Source organism: Trichechus manatus, unplaced genomic scaffold (assembly GCF_000243295.1).
Source record: "Trichechus manatus latirostris isolate Lorelei unplaced genomic scaffold, TriManLat1.0 scaffold00130, whole genome shotgun sequence".
Taxonomy (NCBI): Eukaryota; Metazoa; Chordata; class Mammalia; order Sirenia; family Trichechidae; genus Trichechus; species Trichechus manatus.
Window position 1 is genome coordinate 6,624,144 of NW_004444066.1, and position 15,979 is coordinate 6,640,122.

Here is a 15,979-nt window from a genome sequence, read left to right on the forward strand (position 1 = left end):
CAAGCTGCCAAGGACCCAATTACTTAAAAAGCTTTTGAGCTATCACTGCCTCAGTACAGAAAAGCAGAAAAGGAAAAAGAAGAAGAAGGAAAAGGAAAAACTGAAGGGAAAAAAAGCAGTCTGCCAAAACACATAATAAATAATTGGGCATACAAAAGCATATTCAAGTATTCGAAAGATCCTGACCACTCTCTTTCCTATTAATCTTATATCTTCAAGATTTTACCAGGAAGCTTTCAATTTAAAATATTTAAATACTTGGCTGAAGGCCTGTAATAATTACCTTTTTGTAAAAAGACATCAAGTTGATCAGCACAAAAGGCTTTCAATTCTTTCTCAGGTTTGTCTTTCTTGACCAGTGCTACAACATAGTTGGCTAAGGCTGAAGGGTCAGCATCACATCTAGTTAAAAGAGAAAACAAAACTTTAAAAATACATTTTTTAAACAATGGTGTTATTGATGAAGTCAACCCTATTTTGGAAAGCCAAAGGTAAAAAAAACTTTTGTTTTACAAAGTGACTGCAAACACAAGAGACTATTACAAACAACATATAAATACTCAGTGAGATTTTCCTTTTCTGTTTATTTCTACAAAGCAGCTACTTTGACTCCTATTTTTTAAGTTTAATTATACTAAGAGTCTTGGACCAAATCTACATTTATGTGCTCTCTCAATGGTAAAAGGGTGGCAACTAACCCTAAAGCTGCTGTCTGATTGCCAGCTGCAGAAGCACTGTCAATAATCCTCCGAGGACTATCTGTTCTATGTGGCCAATGAGGAACAAGTGGGGGAAACGATGGGACAGCTTTCTCCTCTCCTCAAGACTACTCTCCCTACAACCCCAGCCACCAGCACCCAAAATTGACAATCAATCCCACTACTTATCTTTTCAATAAATATCCCAAGGATCTTTTAAAAAGCGAGAACACAAGAGGGACTGCACCTTAAATATTACTGGCAAACACTTTAGTGGCAAAATAAAGACCAAACAGATAAGAATCTAGGGGTTAGAAACAGAAGGGATAAGCAAAGCAGTGGGAGGGTGACAGAGATAATCTTTATCTACTTCACTTTTTTTTTAAGTCAGTAGTAGCCTGACCTTGACACTCAAAACCATCTCTTATGCCAAGGCAACACATGATCCTTAAGCTGCCAACTCCTGACTTATAGCATACCCGTCAGACTTAGCCTTTATCTATATGACATGGAACTGAAAGTTTCATGTTTTAAATATATACTGTTTTGATATTTTGGATCTCTCCATGAAAACACAGTTAAGTAACACATACCCCTTGGGGCTACATAAGGTTACTGTGAAGGTAAAATGAGAAAATTCATAATGACAGTAAATAAAAACATTCTGCAAGCAAACTGATCCTATCCCTATAAAACACTATTCAAATAACTAATCTTGTGCTATAATCCTTGGCTTCTACTGTCAACCAAAAAGTTAAAGAGTTTCAGCTCAAGAGTATTAATCACATGTCTAAATTTTATAAGTAAACAAAAGAAAACGCAAGCAGCACCAACACCTTTAATTTCTTCTAGTCCATACTTCTAAAGTTGATATCTCAATAAAATAGCAGAATCCTTTTCATTGCCAATATTAGCAGTTTGTGGGAAAGGCTGATTTCTTCAAGCATCTTTGTTGATTTTATGACCCAAATTCTAAAAAGAGCCCATTTCAGTAACTGTCAATTTTACAAAACTGGAAGCTAATTAAAAAAAAAAAAAATTACGTGCAAGGGTCAAAATGCACTAGGAGTATAAGGACCAAAGATGATGAGTTATATATTAATGAAAACATGCAATTTAAAAGAAAGTCAAGATTTTTTTTTAAAATAAAAAATGCAAATTACATATTGGAGAATTACGAGCAAATCACTTAGTCGAATTGCTGAACTCTAAAATGGATATACAGTATTTCTGTCAACAAAAAAATGTTACATATGCCATGCCCACCTTGGCTATTCTGTAATCCACTGCAGTCGAGTTGATTCCGACTCATAGCGACCCTACAGGACAGAGTAGAACTGCCCCATAGGGTTTTCAAGGCTGTAAATCTTTTTTTTTTTTTTCCTTTCAGGATTTAGTGTATAATTAGGTCATTTTTCAAGCATTTTTTGCACTTGAGTTTGCCTATTAATTTTGTTTCAGAACTATATATAAATATGTATGTATAAAAAAGTATACATATATTATGCTTATACATACTTTTTTATTGTTGTGCTTTAAGTTACTTTACCATTCAAATTAGTCTCTCAAATAAAAATCTATATATACATTGTTATGTGACCCTAGTTGTTCTCCCTATACTGTGACAGCACACTCCTTTCCACCCATGTCCATTCAACCAGCTCCTGACACTCTCTGCCCTCTCATCTCGCCTCTGGACAGGAGCTGCCCACAAGGGTGTAAATCTTTACAAAGCAGACTACACATCTTTCTCCCGCAGAGCGGCTGGTCAGTTTGAACCGCTGACCTTTCAGTTAGCAGCCGAGCACTTTAACCACTGCACCACACTTAAAATGGCAATATGTAGATACATTAATTTCACCCTTGAGAACAGTAGGATATTTGATCAATATAGTTCTAATTAACATTCACATGGAGGGGAAAGGAAAAAAAAAATCACACTTCTATCTTTACAAAGAAAGTTCAGATCCTGGAGAAGGAGGATATTCTGACATAGAAAAGGATTTTTTAAAAAGATAAATAAGAATGATGAAAAGAAACAATGCTATTTTCTCTGGTGTTATCAGGGAGTCTCGCGACCTGACAGGTATAAGGTGGGCAGGGATATGAGGTTTCTAGTGAGAAACAGGCAAAACATTTAGAAAACTAGATAAATGGAGTGCATTAAACAAACCCAGATATCGTATAAGACATACATTTAGTACTAAGACTGAAAAATAAATGCAAAGTTAGGCTGCTTTGATGAAATACATTTTGATGTGATAGTGTTTTACAGCTCAAGATGAAGAGGTACAGGAAGGTATTTCACTTGGGAAAAGGGCAAACTCCAAGAAAAGAGAGTGATCACAGATTCTAAATATTTGTTTAATCTGAGAGAACTGACTGTTACTAACTGATAGAATTCTGCACCAAATACAAAAAGCATGTTTACGGCCAAAAGAATTGAACCATTTAAATTTAATAGCTCCTAATATGCATCCATAAAGTGTGCTAGGATAGAAATTGCCAGCCTGCAATAATAAGTCACTCTAATTAAACGGTGACACTTTAAACACATTGGGGAATTTTGTGCTATAATTTTCTAGACCTTTATTATCATTTGTATTTATTCTTTCATCATACTGACCTCTCACCGTTATAATCTTTAGAAACTGACAACTGTAATACTGTAGCTATGGTACTAATGCTACTAGGAGACTAACCAGATGTCCAGAAGTATATCACAAAAACCCAAGCATGACTGAGATACTTGATTACAAGAAAAATCTAAGGCCACCTCCCACACTCCCAACATCATTTTACTCCTCTTATGCAAGGAGGACCCTGGTGGCACAGTGGTTACGCATTTGGCTGCTAACCAAAAAGTGAGCAGTTCAAATCCACCAGCTGCTCCTTGGAAACCCTACTGGGCAGTTTTACTCTGTCCTACAGGGTTGCTATGAGTCGGAATCAACTCAACAGCAACGGGTTTGGGTTTTTTTTTTTTTTTTTTTCCTTTTGGTTTCCTACCCAAGGATAGAACTTAAAATCTTTAAGCTATTTATGTGGTACCTAAGCTTACGGGAACCATTTATGTTTGACTATAGGAATGAGTATATTTTAGAACGGAGGAGGTTTTTAAATTGTTGATCTTTGGCTAGGTTAAACAAACATGTTCTAGACAAAAAAGGGCTTCTAATATAACGACACTAAAACAGAGATAAGAAAAGATAATAATACCTATCTTAAGTTACTATTGGGTCTTAATAACATAATCAATGAATTACTAGATATATTTTATAGATAACTAAATATACTGTGGACTGCTAAAAGAACAAACAAATCAGTCTTAGAAGACAGACAACCAGAATGCTCCTTAGAAGCGAGGATGGCGAGATTTTGACCTTACTTTGGTATGTCATGAGTAAAGACCAATAGCTACAAAAGGACATCATGTTTGGTAAAGCAGAAAGTCAGCGAAAACAAGAGAAACCTTCAATGAGACAGATGACATAATAGCCACAACAATAGACTTACACATATCAAAAATCATGAGATGGCACAGAAACAGGCAATGTTTCATTCTGTTGTACATAAGGTTGCCATGAGTCAGAGCCCACTGACAGCAAGTAACAACAAATCAGGGCACAAACAAATGACGCAATCCACTCAAGAGCGGCAGACAGTATACCTGTAGAATTAAAAGTCAGCTGCAATTCCACATTAAAAAAAAACACCGCCGTCAAGTTGATTCCAACTCATAGTGACCCTATAGGACAGAGCAGAACTTCCCCACAGTTTCCAAGGAGCATCTGGTGGGTTCAAACTTCCAACCTTTCGGATAGCACTTATTAGTAAAATCTAATTCACAGCACATACACTTTTCTAATGTATATGTGTGTGACAAATTGTTGCTGTTAGGTGCCATTAAGTTGATTTTTGACTCACAGACCCCAGGTGACAGAGTAGAGCTGCCTCACAGGATTTTCTAGGCTATAATCTTCATGGGAGCAGACTGCCAGGTCTTTCTCCCACGGAGTCGCTGAGTGGGTTCAAACCACCACCGTTTTGGTTAACAGCTGAGTGCTTAACTGCTGAGCCACCAGGGCACCTTGCACAACAATTTAACATATCTTAAATTCTGATGAATAATTACCTTTCACTTAAAATGAAGAGCCAACAAAAAAAAATTTCCTAAAGCTTAATGTAAGCTACAAATATGAAGATTTCTTAAAATTCACCTCTGGCGTAATAACATTTTTAAGAACATGTTTCAATTACCTATCTTGTATTTTAAGCTATGTGAAAAAATCAATTAGAATGAATTTTTTTCAGGGGAAGCTAACGGAAATATCATTCTAAAAATGCCTTAATTATAAAATCCTCAAATTCGCCTTTTTCCTCTTTAATGAAATCTTTACTAAAGCTATATTACATATATTACATAGCTGCTCGTGCATCAGCTTTACAGAAGATTTCAGACGTATACCCAACCCCAAGACTGAAGAGTAAAGGTCCTATCTTAGGTGTCAAGCCAAGAAACACTGCTAAAAAACCATTATGGTCCATTCGACTTAGGAAAAAAGCCAAGACTCTTTAAACCTTTTCCACTTGTAGAAAAATTTACACGTTTCTTAATATGGGCTTAATTTAAGTTCTGCCTTAGAGTGAGCTTGTTTTAGAAGTGATACAACTAGTGCACGTGCTACTGGAGTACAGAAAAAAAAAATCTCCTGATCCTACTGTGTATTGTGTATCCTACTGTGCATCCTATTGTGTATTAAAAATGCTGAAATTCTTAAAACATTATGCTGAATGAAATAAGTCAGTCACCAAAGGACAAATGTTGTATAATCCCACTAATATGAAATATCTAGAATAGGCAAATGTATAGAGAACAAAGTTTATTAGTGGTTGCCAGCAGCAAGAGGAAGGGGGAAAGAGGGAGTCACTGCTTAGGGGGCACTGAGCTTCTGTTAAGGGTGACAGAAAATTTTGGAAATGGATAGTGATAATGGTTGCATAACATGATAAACACAATTAATGTCACTAAATTGTACATGTGAAAAATGTTAAAATGGTGAATGTTTTGAGACATATACTTAATAATAAAAAACAGTTCATATTCTTTGACCCAGTAGTTACACCTATGGAAAACTAGCCTAAGGACATAAAGCCAAATATAGAAAATATACTGGCACCTATGAAACATTAAATAAATATTTATTGTATACAAACAACATTACTTAGTCAAGGTAACCATTCTTGTATTGTTGGATGTTTATGAAACATTAGGCATTGATTCAAAGTGACGGTTATAAAAACAATACACAAATAAGAAAAATACTTATGATTTAATATCAATAGGAGAAATCAAGATACAAAATTTTAGACGGAGCCTCATTAAAACTACGTAATAGTCCATACACAGAAAAACTACATAAAATCCATACATCGAAACTGGAAAAAAATATGAAAATAATTTTATTCTTTTCTCTTTTTCTATATTCTCTGTAATGCAATATATTTTTTTTAAGAAAAGTAAATTTAAAAAAAAAACAAAGTCTGTGATATCTGAATTCAGATCAATACTCTGATAAGACAGTACTGGAAAAAATACATAAAACTGGAGCTGATTTCATTCATGAGTGTAAGTCAATAACAAGTTCTAGGAACCTGTCAGCACATATTAGAGATATTCAAATATTGGTACTTCCACTTCTTTTCAAGCTAAAGCTTTCTTCTTCCCCTTAGTTAATCAGGGATTTTCATGCATGAATATGATGTGGGGGAATATACATACATCTGTAAGTTGCACATACCATTTTGACATTTTGACTAGAACTCCTAAAACAGTAGTGGCTAGCTAAACGTACCAACAAAATTAAGACTAATAAAAAAAAAATCTTACTTTTCTAATTGTCAATCAACCCTAAATGTACATATGGGGAATTTGATTCATTTAAACATTTACTGCGTATTTACCAAGTGCCAAGCTTCTCACTTGGTAATGGATTAATTTGAGCAAGAAAGACAGACCTCGCTCTGCAGACCAGTCAGACCTCACTCCACAGTCCAGTCAGACCTCACTCCACAGTCAAGTGGCCAAGAGATGAATATAAAACAAATAATTACAAAATAAAATAAGAAATGGTATAAAAGAGATTAATAACAAAGCAAGTAACAACATTGCGAAAGGATGAGAGAAGACAGTGGTAGGAAACATAGGGCTATAAAAGCAATTTCTGGCTTCTAGCCTATAGCAATTGGGCCAGGAAGAATGAAGTCAGACATATATTAGGAGACAGACCAAAGGACATAAGAATATGTTAACTTAGTAGACTAAAACTTGCCAAGAAGTCTTCTGATCATTTAAGACCTTTTCTATGAGTAAGTGAACGGTCTCCTTAAACAAGTCCCACCGCATTTTGGAGGCAAACTAATTATCTGAAGTCACTAATTATACCTTAGAAAATTATCAGTACTTCTCAACCTTAAGAAGATACTTCCAAAATACTCGTTTAACCCTAACTATTCATCAGGGAGGTCAGGTCTAACAGCTGCTAGGGGAACATTTTTTCCTCTCATTTGGTAATCTGCAGAGATTCCTAGCCAAAGTTTAACTTGATAAAGATTGCAAACCTATAGCAGCATGTACACTCTAGAGTTCAACCAAAGTATATCCCTCATGACCACAGAACCAATAAATTTGAGCCTCAGGCACTTAAAAAGACCCTGATACATGGCCAGAACTCACAGAAACTGCACAAGTCTATGGCTTTCACCAGTAATTTCTGTTCCCACCTACAGGACATGCACTGAGACTCTCTCTATCCTGCAACAGACTGCTATTTTGTAAATGGCAGTAGTGCTTAACGTTACTACGCAAAATATTTTTGCAGAGAGTTTAATATAGTTTCATATTTCAAAAACTATAAAACTTTGTTTATGTTTATAGAATGATTCTTTCTGAGGTATACGAAGCACTTTTTATAGTGTGCATCATTAATACTCATACCATACTTGTCAGGCTGGTAAAAGGCTAATTGCCCTGTTTAACAGAGAAAGGTTAGACAATTTCTCCAACGTCAACAGTGAATCAGAGATTGATAAGGAACTAGAAACTAAATGCCCTGATTCACACATCTGTGCTCTACGGTATATAGCATACATGTATGTACACGTGTATATATATATATGCGCACGTGCGCGCGCACACACACGCAAAACTGTCCAAAAAGTATTACAAACCTCAACACTTTTGAAAACATACACCTAGACAAATTTTTACAATAAGCCAAATAATACTATAGTAGTACCAAGCAGGGGTAAATATGCTTATGAAGTAATTTAAAATGTTCCCTACTAAATACAATATTTTTTAATAGAAATGCATGTTTGTTATTGAAAAATGCTTGCCTGAACTTCTTCTAAGCTCATAGAAAATTCTTGATTTATTCACCTGCTGGATTTACTTAGAACCTTTCTTTCGAGGCATTCACATACTTAAAATGAGCAATCATTTCTGATGGAAAGAAACCACAACATCACCAAATTGTGCATAATCTCCATATAGTCTCTATGAACAGATAATTTGAAGGCAGAGAAAGACAAAGACCCCCAAACAAGATCTTGTTGAGTCTAGCCTGTTCATGCAGCAGGATAGAGAGACACAAAACTTGTTGACTGAGATATGGTTTCCCTCCCTCTTACTGCACTGCCAACAAAAAATGGCGGTACTGGATTTTTCCCTGCCAGGTAAAGAGTCACTTCTTCCAGGTGCTCTCCTTGTACCTTTCCTCTGGTAAAGTAATAAATACGTTCCACATCTACAAAAGGAATGGAAGGTAATAGATAAGTTCTAATAGACTATGACACTTCTAACTTGTCTCTAGGAAATGATCTCAAGTAAACTGGATTAGTTTAGAAATACCTCCTGATAATATGCCTTTGTTTCATCAGTGACAAGATGTAACACATTTTAAAATTCCTAAATACTGGAGGCTTTTATAAATTTCACTATTTGTAAGTTAAGTTAAATAAGAAAATGCAATAGGAAATTGTGTGCAAAGTCACAGTATGATTCCAACATAGCCACTGCAATTACACTCTCTCAAAGTCTAACAACTGCTCTGAAATGCTATGTTGTAACAACATGCCAATCTGCTATGAAAATTTTTTTGAATCTGGAATATGCAAAAAGTAAATTTACAAATATATCCCACTTTAGCATATCATTTATTACACTTTAGGATGTCTAAACAAACAAAAAATAATCTCCCATGACAACATACTAAGAATGAAAATATGCATCTCCATTTGAATTTATGATTTCTTATCAACACTTCCATCAAAAACCATTACAGTCATGTGTCGCTTAACATCCACGATATGTTCTGTGAAACAGGACGTTAAGTGATTTGGATGTTGTATGAACACCATATTACAGGCAGTCCCCAGGTTACACACATCTGACTTACGGATAACTTGTACTTAAGAACAGACTGTGATAAAGTCTATGATATTAAAATTTTAGGTTAAATACACTTGGCAGTGCAATCATTTTGTATACAAAAGAAATGAAATACTTGTGTTGCACGTGGGAATCTGTTGCATTCACTATGCCCGGTTATGTCCTGTTCCCTGATCGGTATTTCTGAATCCTACTGTAATCTTATGGTACCACAGACGTACATGGCAGTCGGACGTTGCCCAAAAGGACGTATGTGGTACATGACTGTATATTATTAAACACTAAGTAATTCAAGAATTTAGGTCACTTTTTTAAAAGCCCTAATTAACAAAAAAGTAAAACGCAAAAAGAAGCATGACGTGTGCTGTAAGTTGAACATACAACTCAAAACAAATGGAGAAATTAAATTCAAGTAATAAACGTTAATTCTACCCAAGAAAATTACAGAACGTCTGTGAACATTTTATCAGACTGAATAGCCAAAAAAGCCAAGTGAAAACATAACTTAGAAAGTTTAACTTCCTAAAGTAAACTCTAACATTAAAAAAAAAAAAAAAAAGTACTGCTCAGAGTAAAACATTTTAGGGAGCTCTAAAAAAAAAGAAAAAGCAAGTAACTATAATGTTGAAAGTTGCTAGCTTCTACCCAAGACATAAAATATATCTTTAATACATTTAAAAGCATCTCTGCCAACAAATGAAATCAGAGCTTCTATGGAAAACTGTTTTAAAAAAAAAAAAGGCAACAGGAACAGCAGGTGTACAAAATAGATTTCTTTTCTAATCTTAAATAACGTACAGGTAAAGAATTTTAAAAACATACCTTTTTCTATTTTCAACCTTTTCTATATATGCTCAATTTCACTAAATCTATTTCTCACCTTCACCACAATCCATCTCTATCTTTGTGCCCCCAAAATTTTTAATAAGTATGATGTACACTTAAGAGGTCCACATCCTTCTACAAAATTCTCAAGTGTGTCCGGAAGTCATTTTCACTTTAACTAGATCATTGTTAATCTAAAGCTCAGAAGCCCTTAGTGTGCATTTATTCATACCTCTGCTCTACTCACAGACTCCTTATCCTCAGAATGTAAATGCCACATCCTCTAAAGTTGCCTCCCTTACCCATTCTGCCTTCAAAGGGCTGACACACTGGACTGCAGATGACTCTTTCCCTAGGTGTTACCGTCCACCCGAAAAAACCGAAGTAGCAAAAAAACAAAAACAAGTTAGCTAATCAGGTTCCTCAGGAGGACCAGGAAATAAACAGGGAAGTAGCTTCACACTGTCTCCCAATAGCCCCAACTTTACCATGCCTCCACATCTTCCAAACTACCCCCTTCATTCACCTCTGAAAAACACTCCATTTTTCCATTAAAGGGATCTGATCTAATAAACCAAAGCATGCTCATCTCTTCCTCTACCCCCCTCCCCTTTTTTTTCACCCAATCTCCAAGGAGGATATGCAGGCAGAAATGAGGAGGGGGCAGGAAATGAACCTCTTTCCCTTTCCAAGTGTGCCTCTTTCCCAAGAGGATTAAAGGCATCTTCCCTCTCCAGCCCTCCAAACTTCCTTCTCCTACTACCTAGGAAACCTGTTCCAGACCAGCGACATCCCAGTTCCCCAAATCAATACTCCAGAACCCTACCCCTTGGAATGGTTATAAAGCAAACAAAAAGCTGATACCTCTGCTATTCCTTCCAAGTCTCCCAGTAATATTTCTACAACTAACACTACCCAAAATATTTTAAAACAAGGCCTCTCATGCCTTTTAGCCCCTCAATAATAATCCTACACCCCAATACTTCCAGTTGTGCTTTCAATCGTTAACAATATTTACAAAGCCCTTACTCTTCCTGCTACTCCTTTTATTCCTCCAATATCTGTGTCGAAAATTTCCTAGATGCTACAGGCACACCCCTTTCAGTCCCTCATGCAACGATAATATTGGATACCAGGATAGCCCTTTCAACCCCCAATTAAACTTACAAAAACCTCAATATCCCTTCTCAGCCCCCAATGGTATTTACATATTAATGAGTTCTACTAGTACTTCTCAATACTACTTTACAATTTCTCAATACCTTTGTTATCATACTTATCAGCGCACCAATAATTTCTAGAACCCTTCAATGCCCACAGCTCTCAGCTTCCTCGTATTTTTTAAATCGTTAAATATTCTTGAACCCTTAGAGCATACCAATAATCGCTATAAAGCCTCAGTGTCCCTGCTACCCCTTTCTGCTCTAATATTTTTAAAAACCTTCGATACTCTCCTTCCAGTCCTTTTAGTCCCAGATTAATACTGCTTGTAAAGCCCTCAACATCCTGCTATTCCCTTCAAGATCCCAAGTCACATGTGAAAATCCCTCGATAGCTCTACTATCTATCCCTCTCCGTCCTCCAACAGTAACATTTTAAATCCCCTCACTATTCCTGCTATCCTTCTAGCGCCCCAATATTTATATTTGAAAAGCCCTCGTTATCCCTACCTGCCCCCCACCCCCGGCCGTCCCTCATCAACACCGCCTCTCCGTCCCTGCTCCCTACCCCTCCCCCCCACCCCACAATGGTGATAGTACTACAGAGAAGACGTCGCCGGGCCCTCCGGACCGCGGCCCCTTTGCATCCCCCACCGCCTCCCCTCCCCGCACGCTCCCGTGGGCCCCCAACGCCCACGTTCGCCGGGGCCGGCCCAGCCTGCCTCACTCACATCGGCTCCAGTAACTTAGCCAGCCAGGACTTGAGGGCATCCACATCCTCTATGAGCATGGTGCAGGGAGGGCGGGTTCGGCAGCCGCTGTTCTTCGGGCCTGCCGTGGGTCTCCCCTCGCTGCCTCCTCACGCCCCCCTTACAGCTCCCCGTGCCCCAGCCCACCCGGCATCTTAGGAGACTTCAACCTACTCCCCCGGCCCGGGCCTAACAGGAACTAACCCAAGAGCCCTCGCTCAAGCTAGCCCGATGGCTCAGGTAGGCGGGAGATAGCGCCGACTGCCGAGCACATTAACCAATAGAATAGAGAGGGCTGTGCGCTCAGCGCCAATGAAAAGGCTCGCTCGCCCCGCCGGCCGGCCGTACCCAGTTAAGGAGGAGGGATATAGCAAGGTAGGTGGAGAGCGCAAGTGAACTCCTGGTGCAAGATGGTATCTTGGAGAAGGTGCTGTGCCTCTTAAAGGGGCCGCGGCACCTCTTTTTGAGCACGCCGCCGCCCGCTACGGAATACCGGTGTCTGCTGCTGGGGCTGCTTGGGGGAACCCGGCGAGCCCCTCAGCCTGGTTCCTTCCTCTCGTTTTTCCTGGAAACACACACACTCGTATCCCGAAATGACTCAGCTGTAATAAATCTGCAACACAACGTGCAAGACGTTCACGTTCAACACACTGCACAGAATGTAAAAATTTACTTTTTTTTCCTATCACACCCATTTTGATCGCCACTCACGCTCGCGATTTTTGCGGCTATGCTTAAATTATGCAGAATGTTCCTGACAACCCTGCCTTGGAATCCAATAATCTTCATTTTTAAAACGTGGCGCACGGATGTAAAAGGCTGAAGTCATCTAAATTTTACTACTATTTTTAATATATACTTTATTTAGGAAGTGAAACAATTCTAATAGGTTTTTTTTTTTTGTCGCATATCTAAAATGAGGTTTTATTGCAGGGAGAATTTTGGTCAGGAAAAAAGATTTTTATTTTTTATTTTTTGATTTTGAAATTACTGAAATAGGCAGCTTAGTTTGTACTAGCCCAGAAATTCCTTTTGCAGTTTGGAAATCACTGGCTTGGCAGTGTTGTTTATTCGACAACAAACAGTGAACCTCTGCATTGTATAAGGTATTGTATAAGGCACTGAAGGTCCATTGGTGAGCAAAAAAGGGTCCCTCCTCTTAGGAAGCTGAACGATTTTGGGGTTATACATGATAATAACAACATGTTGAAAAATACCTAATGAGCACACACCTCATGTCAAAGATGGACCAGCCCAGAATAAGCGAGCATGCTAAATATGCACAGAGCAAGGTTAGGCAAACTGTTCTGTAAAGGTCCAGATAGCAAATATTTTCGGCTTTGTAGGCCATAAGATCTGTGTGGCAATGAAACCAGCCATACAGAATATGTAAATAAGTGTGGCTGTGTTCCAAGAAAACTTATATGAAAATTTCAATTTCATGTAACTTTCACATGTCAGGAAATTATTCTTTTGCTTTTCTTCTCAACTATTTAAAAATGTAAAACCATTGCTACCTCGTTGGTGTGCAAAAAAAGGTGGCAGCAGGATTTGGCATGCTGGCATAGTTTGCTCATCACTTACATATATAAAAGAGGAACTGCGCTTAGAGGTCATCTAATGAACCTCCATCACTAATAACCCCATTAACTTTGTAAATGAGGAAAAAAGCCCAGAAAGACTAAGTGACATACACAGAGTCACAGAAGTCCATAGGTTAGAGAACAGAGGTGTTGCCAGCTTTGACTGGAAGCCCAGAGCTTTCACATCCCACTATTGCCTCTTCTTCCCTCTCTCCCCATTTCAGTCTTCCTTTACACTTACCCACCTTATTCCTTCAGTTCTTTCCAGTAAGGAGATGAAGTGCTACCAAAAAATGATGGATGTTACTCGGGGAACATCTAGCTCAACTGGCATAACGTAGTTTTATAAAAGAAAATGTTTTACATACTTTGGTGAGTAGCGTCTGGGGTCTTAAAAGCTTGTGAGCAGCCACCTAAGATACACCAGTGGTCTCACCCCATCTGGAGCAAGGCAGAATGAAGAAAACCAAAGACACAAGGGAAAGATTAGTCCAAAGAACTAGTGGACCACAACTACCACAGCCTTCTCCAGACTGAGTCCAGCATAACTAGATGGTGCCCGGCCACTGCCACTGACTGCTTTGATAGGGATCACAATACAGGGTCCCAAAAAGAGCTGGAGAAAAATGTAGAACAAAATTCTAACTCACAAAAAAAGACCAGAGTTACTGGTCTGACAGGGACTGGAGAAACCCTGAGAGTATGGCCCCCAGATACCCTTTTAACTCAGTACTGAAGTCACTCTTGAGGTTCACCCTTCAGCCAAAGATTAGACAGGCCCATAAAACAAAATGAGACTAAATAAATGTGTATACCAGCCCCGGGGGCAAGGACGAGAAGGCAGAAGGGGACAGGAAATTTGGTAATGGGGAATCCAAGGTCGAGAAGGGGAGAGTGTTGACACATTGTGGGGTCGGCAACCAATATCACAAAACAATATGTATATTAATTATTTAAAGAGAAGCTAGTTTGCCCTGTAAACCTTTATCGAAAGTACAATTTAAACAAAAAATAACACAAGTTAAGAAAGAGAAAGGTAAAAGTGACTTGATTAGACCTGAGGATGGACAAGATCTCAGCAATATGCTACAAATGAACAGGAATTGCATTTACACAGTAAATCACTCCTCTGCAAGAATATCAAAATACTTTCCAAATGTACTTATAAATTTGGCAGATCTTGTTGCGGAAGTGAAGGCACTAAATACCAGCCTACTAGTGACCAAAGGCATCATTTAATCAAGCACATTACAGGGAATAGAACAGACATGATTTTTGCTGTTGTTATTGGGTGCTGTCAAGTCAGTTCCAACTTGTACAACAGAACGAAACACCACCTGGTCCGTGCCATCCTCACAATAATTGCTATGGATGAGCCTATTGCTGCAGCCACTGTGTCAACCCATCTTATTGAGGGTCTTCCCTCTTTTTTGCTGACCTATCTTACCAAGCATGATGTCCTTCTCCAGGGACTGGCTCCTCCTGATAACATGTCCAAAGTACTTGAGATGAAGTCTCGCCATCCTTGCTTCTAAGGAGCATTCTGGCTGTACTTCTTCTTAGGTTTATTCCTTTTCTGGCTGTCCATGGTATGTTCAACATTCTTCACCAACACCGTAATTCAAAGGCATCAACTTTTCTTTAGTCTTCCTTATTCATTGTCCAGCTTTTGCATGCATAGGAGGTGATTGAAAATACCATGGCTTGGGTCAGGTGCACCTTAGTCTTCAGGTAACATCTTTGCTTTCTAACACTTTCAAGAGGTCTTTTGCAGCCGATTTGCCCAATGCAATACGTCCTTTGATTTCTTGACTGCTTCTTCAATGGGTGTTGATTGTGGATCCAAGTAAAATGAAATCTTCAAACTTCAATCTTTTCTCCATTTATCATGATGTTGCTTATTGGTCCAGTTGTGAGGATTTTTGTTTTCTTTATGTTGAGGTGTAATCCATGCTGAAGACTGTGGTCTTTGATCTTCATCAATAGGTGCTTAAGTCTACTTGCCTTTCAGCAAGCAAGGTTGTGTTATCTGCATATCGTCTGCGGGTTGTTGAGTCGTCCTCCAATCCTGACGCCCCATTCTTCTTCATATAGCCCAGTTTCTCGGATTATTTGCTTAGCAAACAGATTGAAATAAATTTAGTGAAAGGATGCACACCTTTCCTGATTTTAAACTACACAGTATCCCCTTGTTCTGTTCAAACGACTGCTTCTGGGTCTGTATCAGGTTCTGCATGAGCACAATTAAGTGTTCTGAAGTTCCCATTCTTCTCAATGTTATCCGTAATTTGTTATGATCCACACAGTTGAATGCCTTTGCACAGTCAATAAAACAAAGGTAAACATCTTTCTGGTATTCTCTGCTTTCAGCCAAGATCCATCTGACATCATCAATGATATCCCTTGTTCCACATCCTCTTCTGAATTCGACTTGAAATTTGGGCAGTTCCCTGTCAGTGTACTGCTGCAACCATTTTTGAATGATCTTCAGCAAAATTTTACTTTCATGTGA

General features: G+C 38.3%; 1 protein-coding gene across 6 annotated transcripts in view; it reads right to left on the minus strand.

Annotated features, from left to right (window-relative positions):
- RBM27 (RNA binding motif protein 27) overlaps positions 1 to 12,139 on the minus strand; it is a 76,588-nt gene extending 64,449 nt beyond the window's left edge. For 2 of the 6 annotated variants that reach the window (XM_004384944.2, XM_023739175.1), the window contains exons 1-2: positions 11,867 to 12,088; positions 284 to 402 (exon numbers count right to left, since the gene is read on the minus strand). In XM_004384944.2, the coding sequence (XP_004385001.1) occupies positions 284 to 402; positions 11,867 to 11,925 (178 nt within the window). In that variant the 5' untranslated portion in view covers positions 11,926 to 12,088. Of the gene's footprint in view, positions 1 to 283; positions 403 to 11,866 lie in introns of all 6 variants that reach the window. The other 4 variants (XM_023739174.1, XM_023739173.1, XM_023739177.1 and 1 more) reach the window with 3 other exon arrangements.
- Positions 12,140 to 15,979: the final 3,840 nt, after the last annotated feature.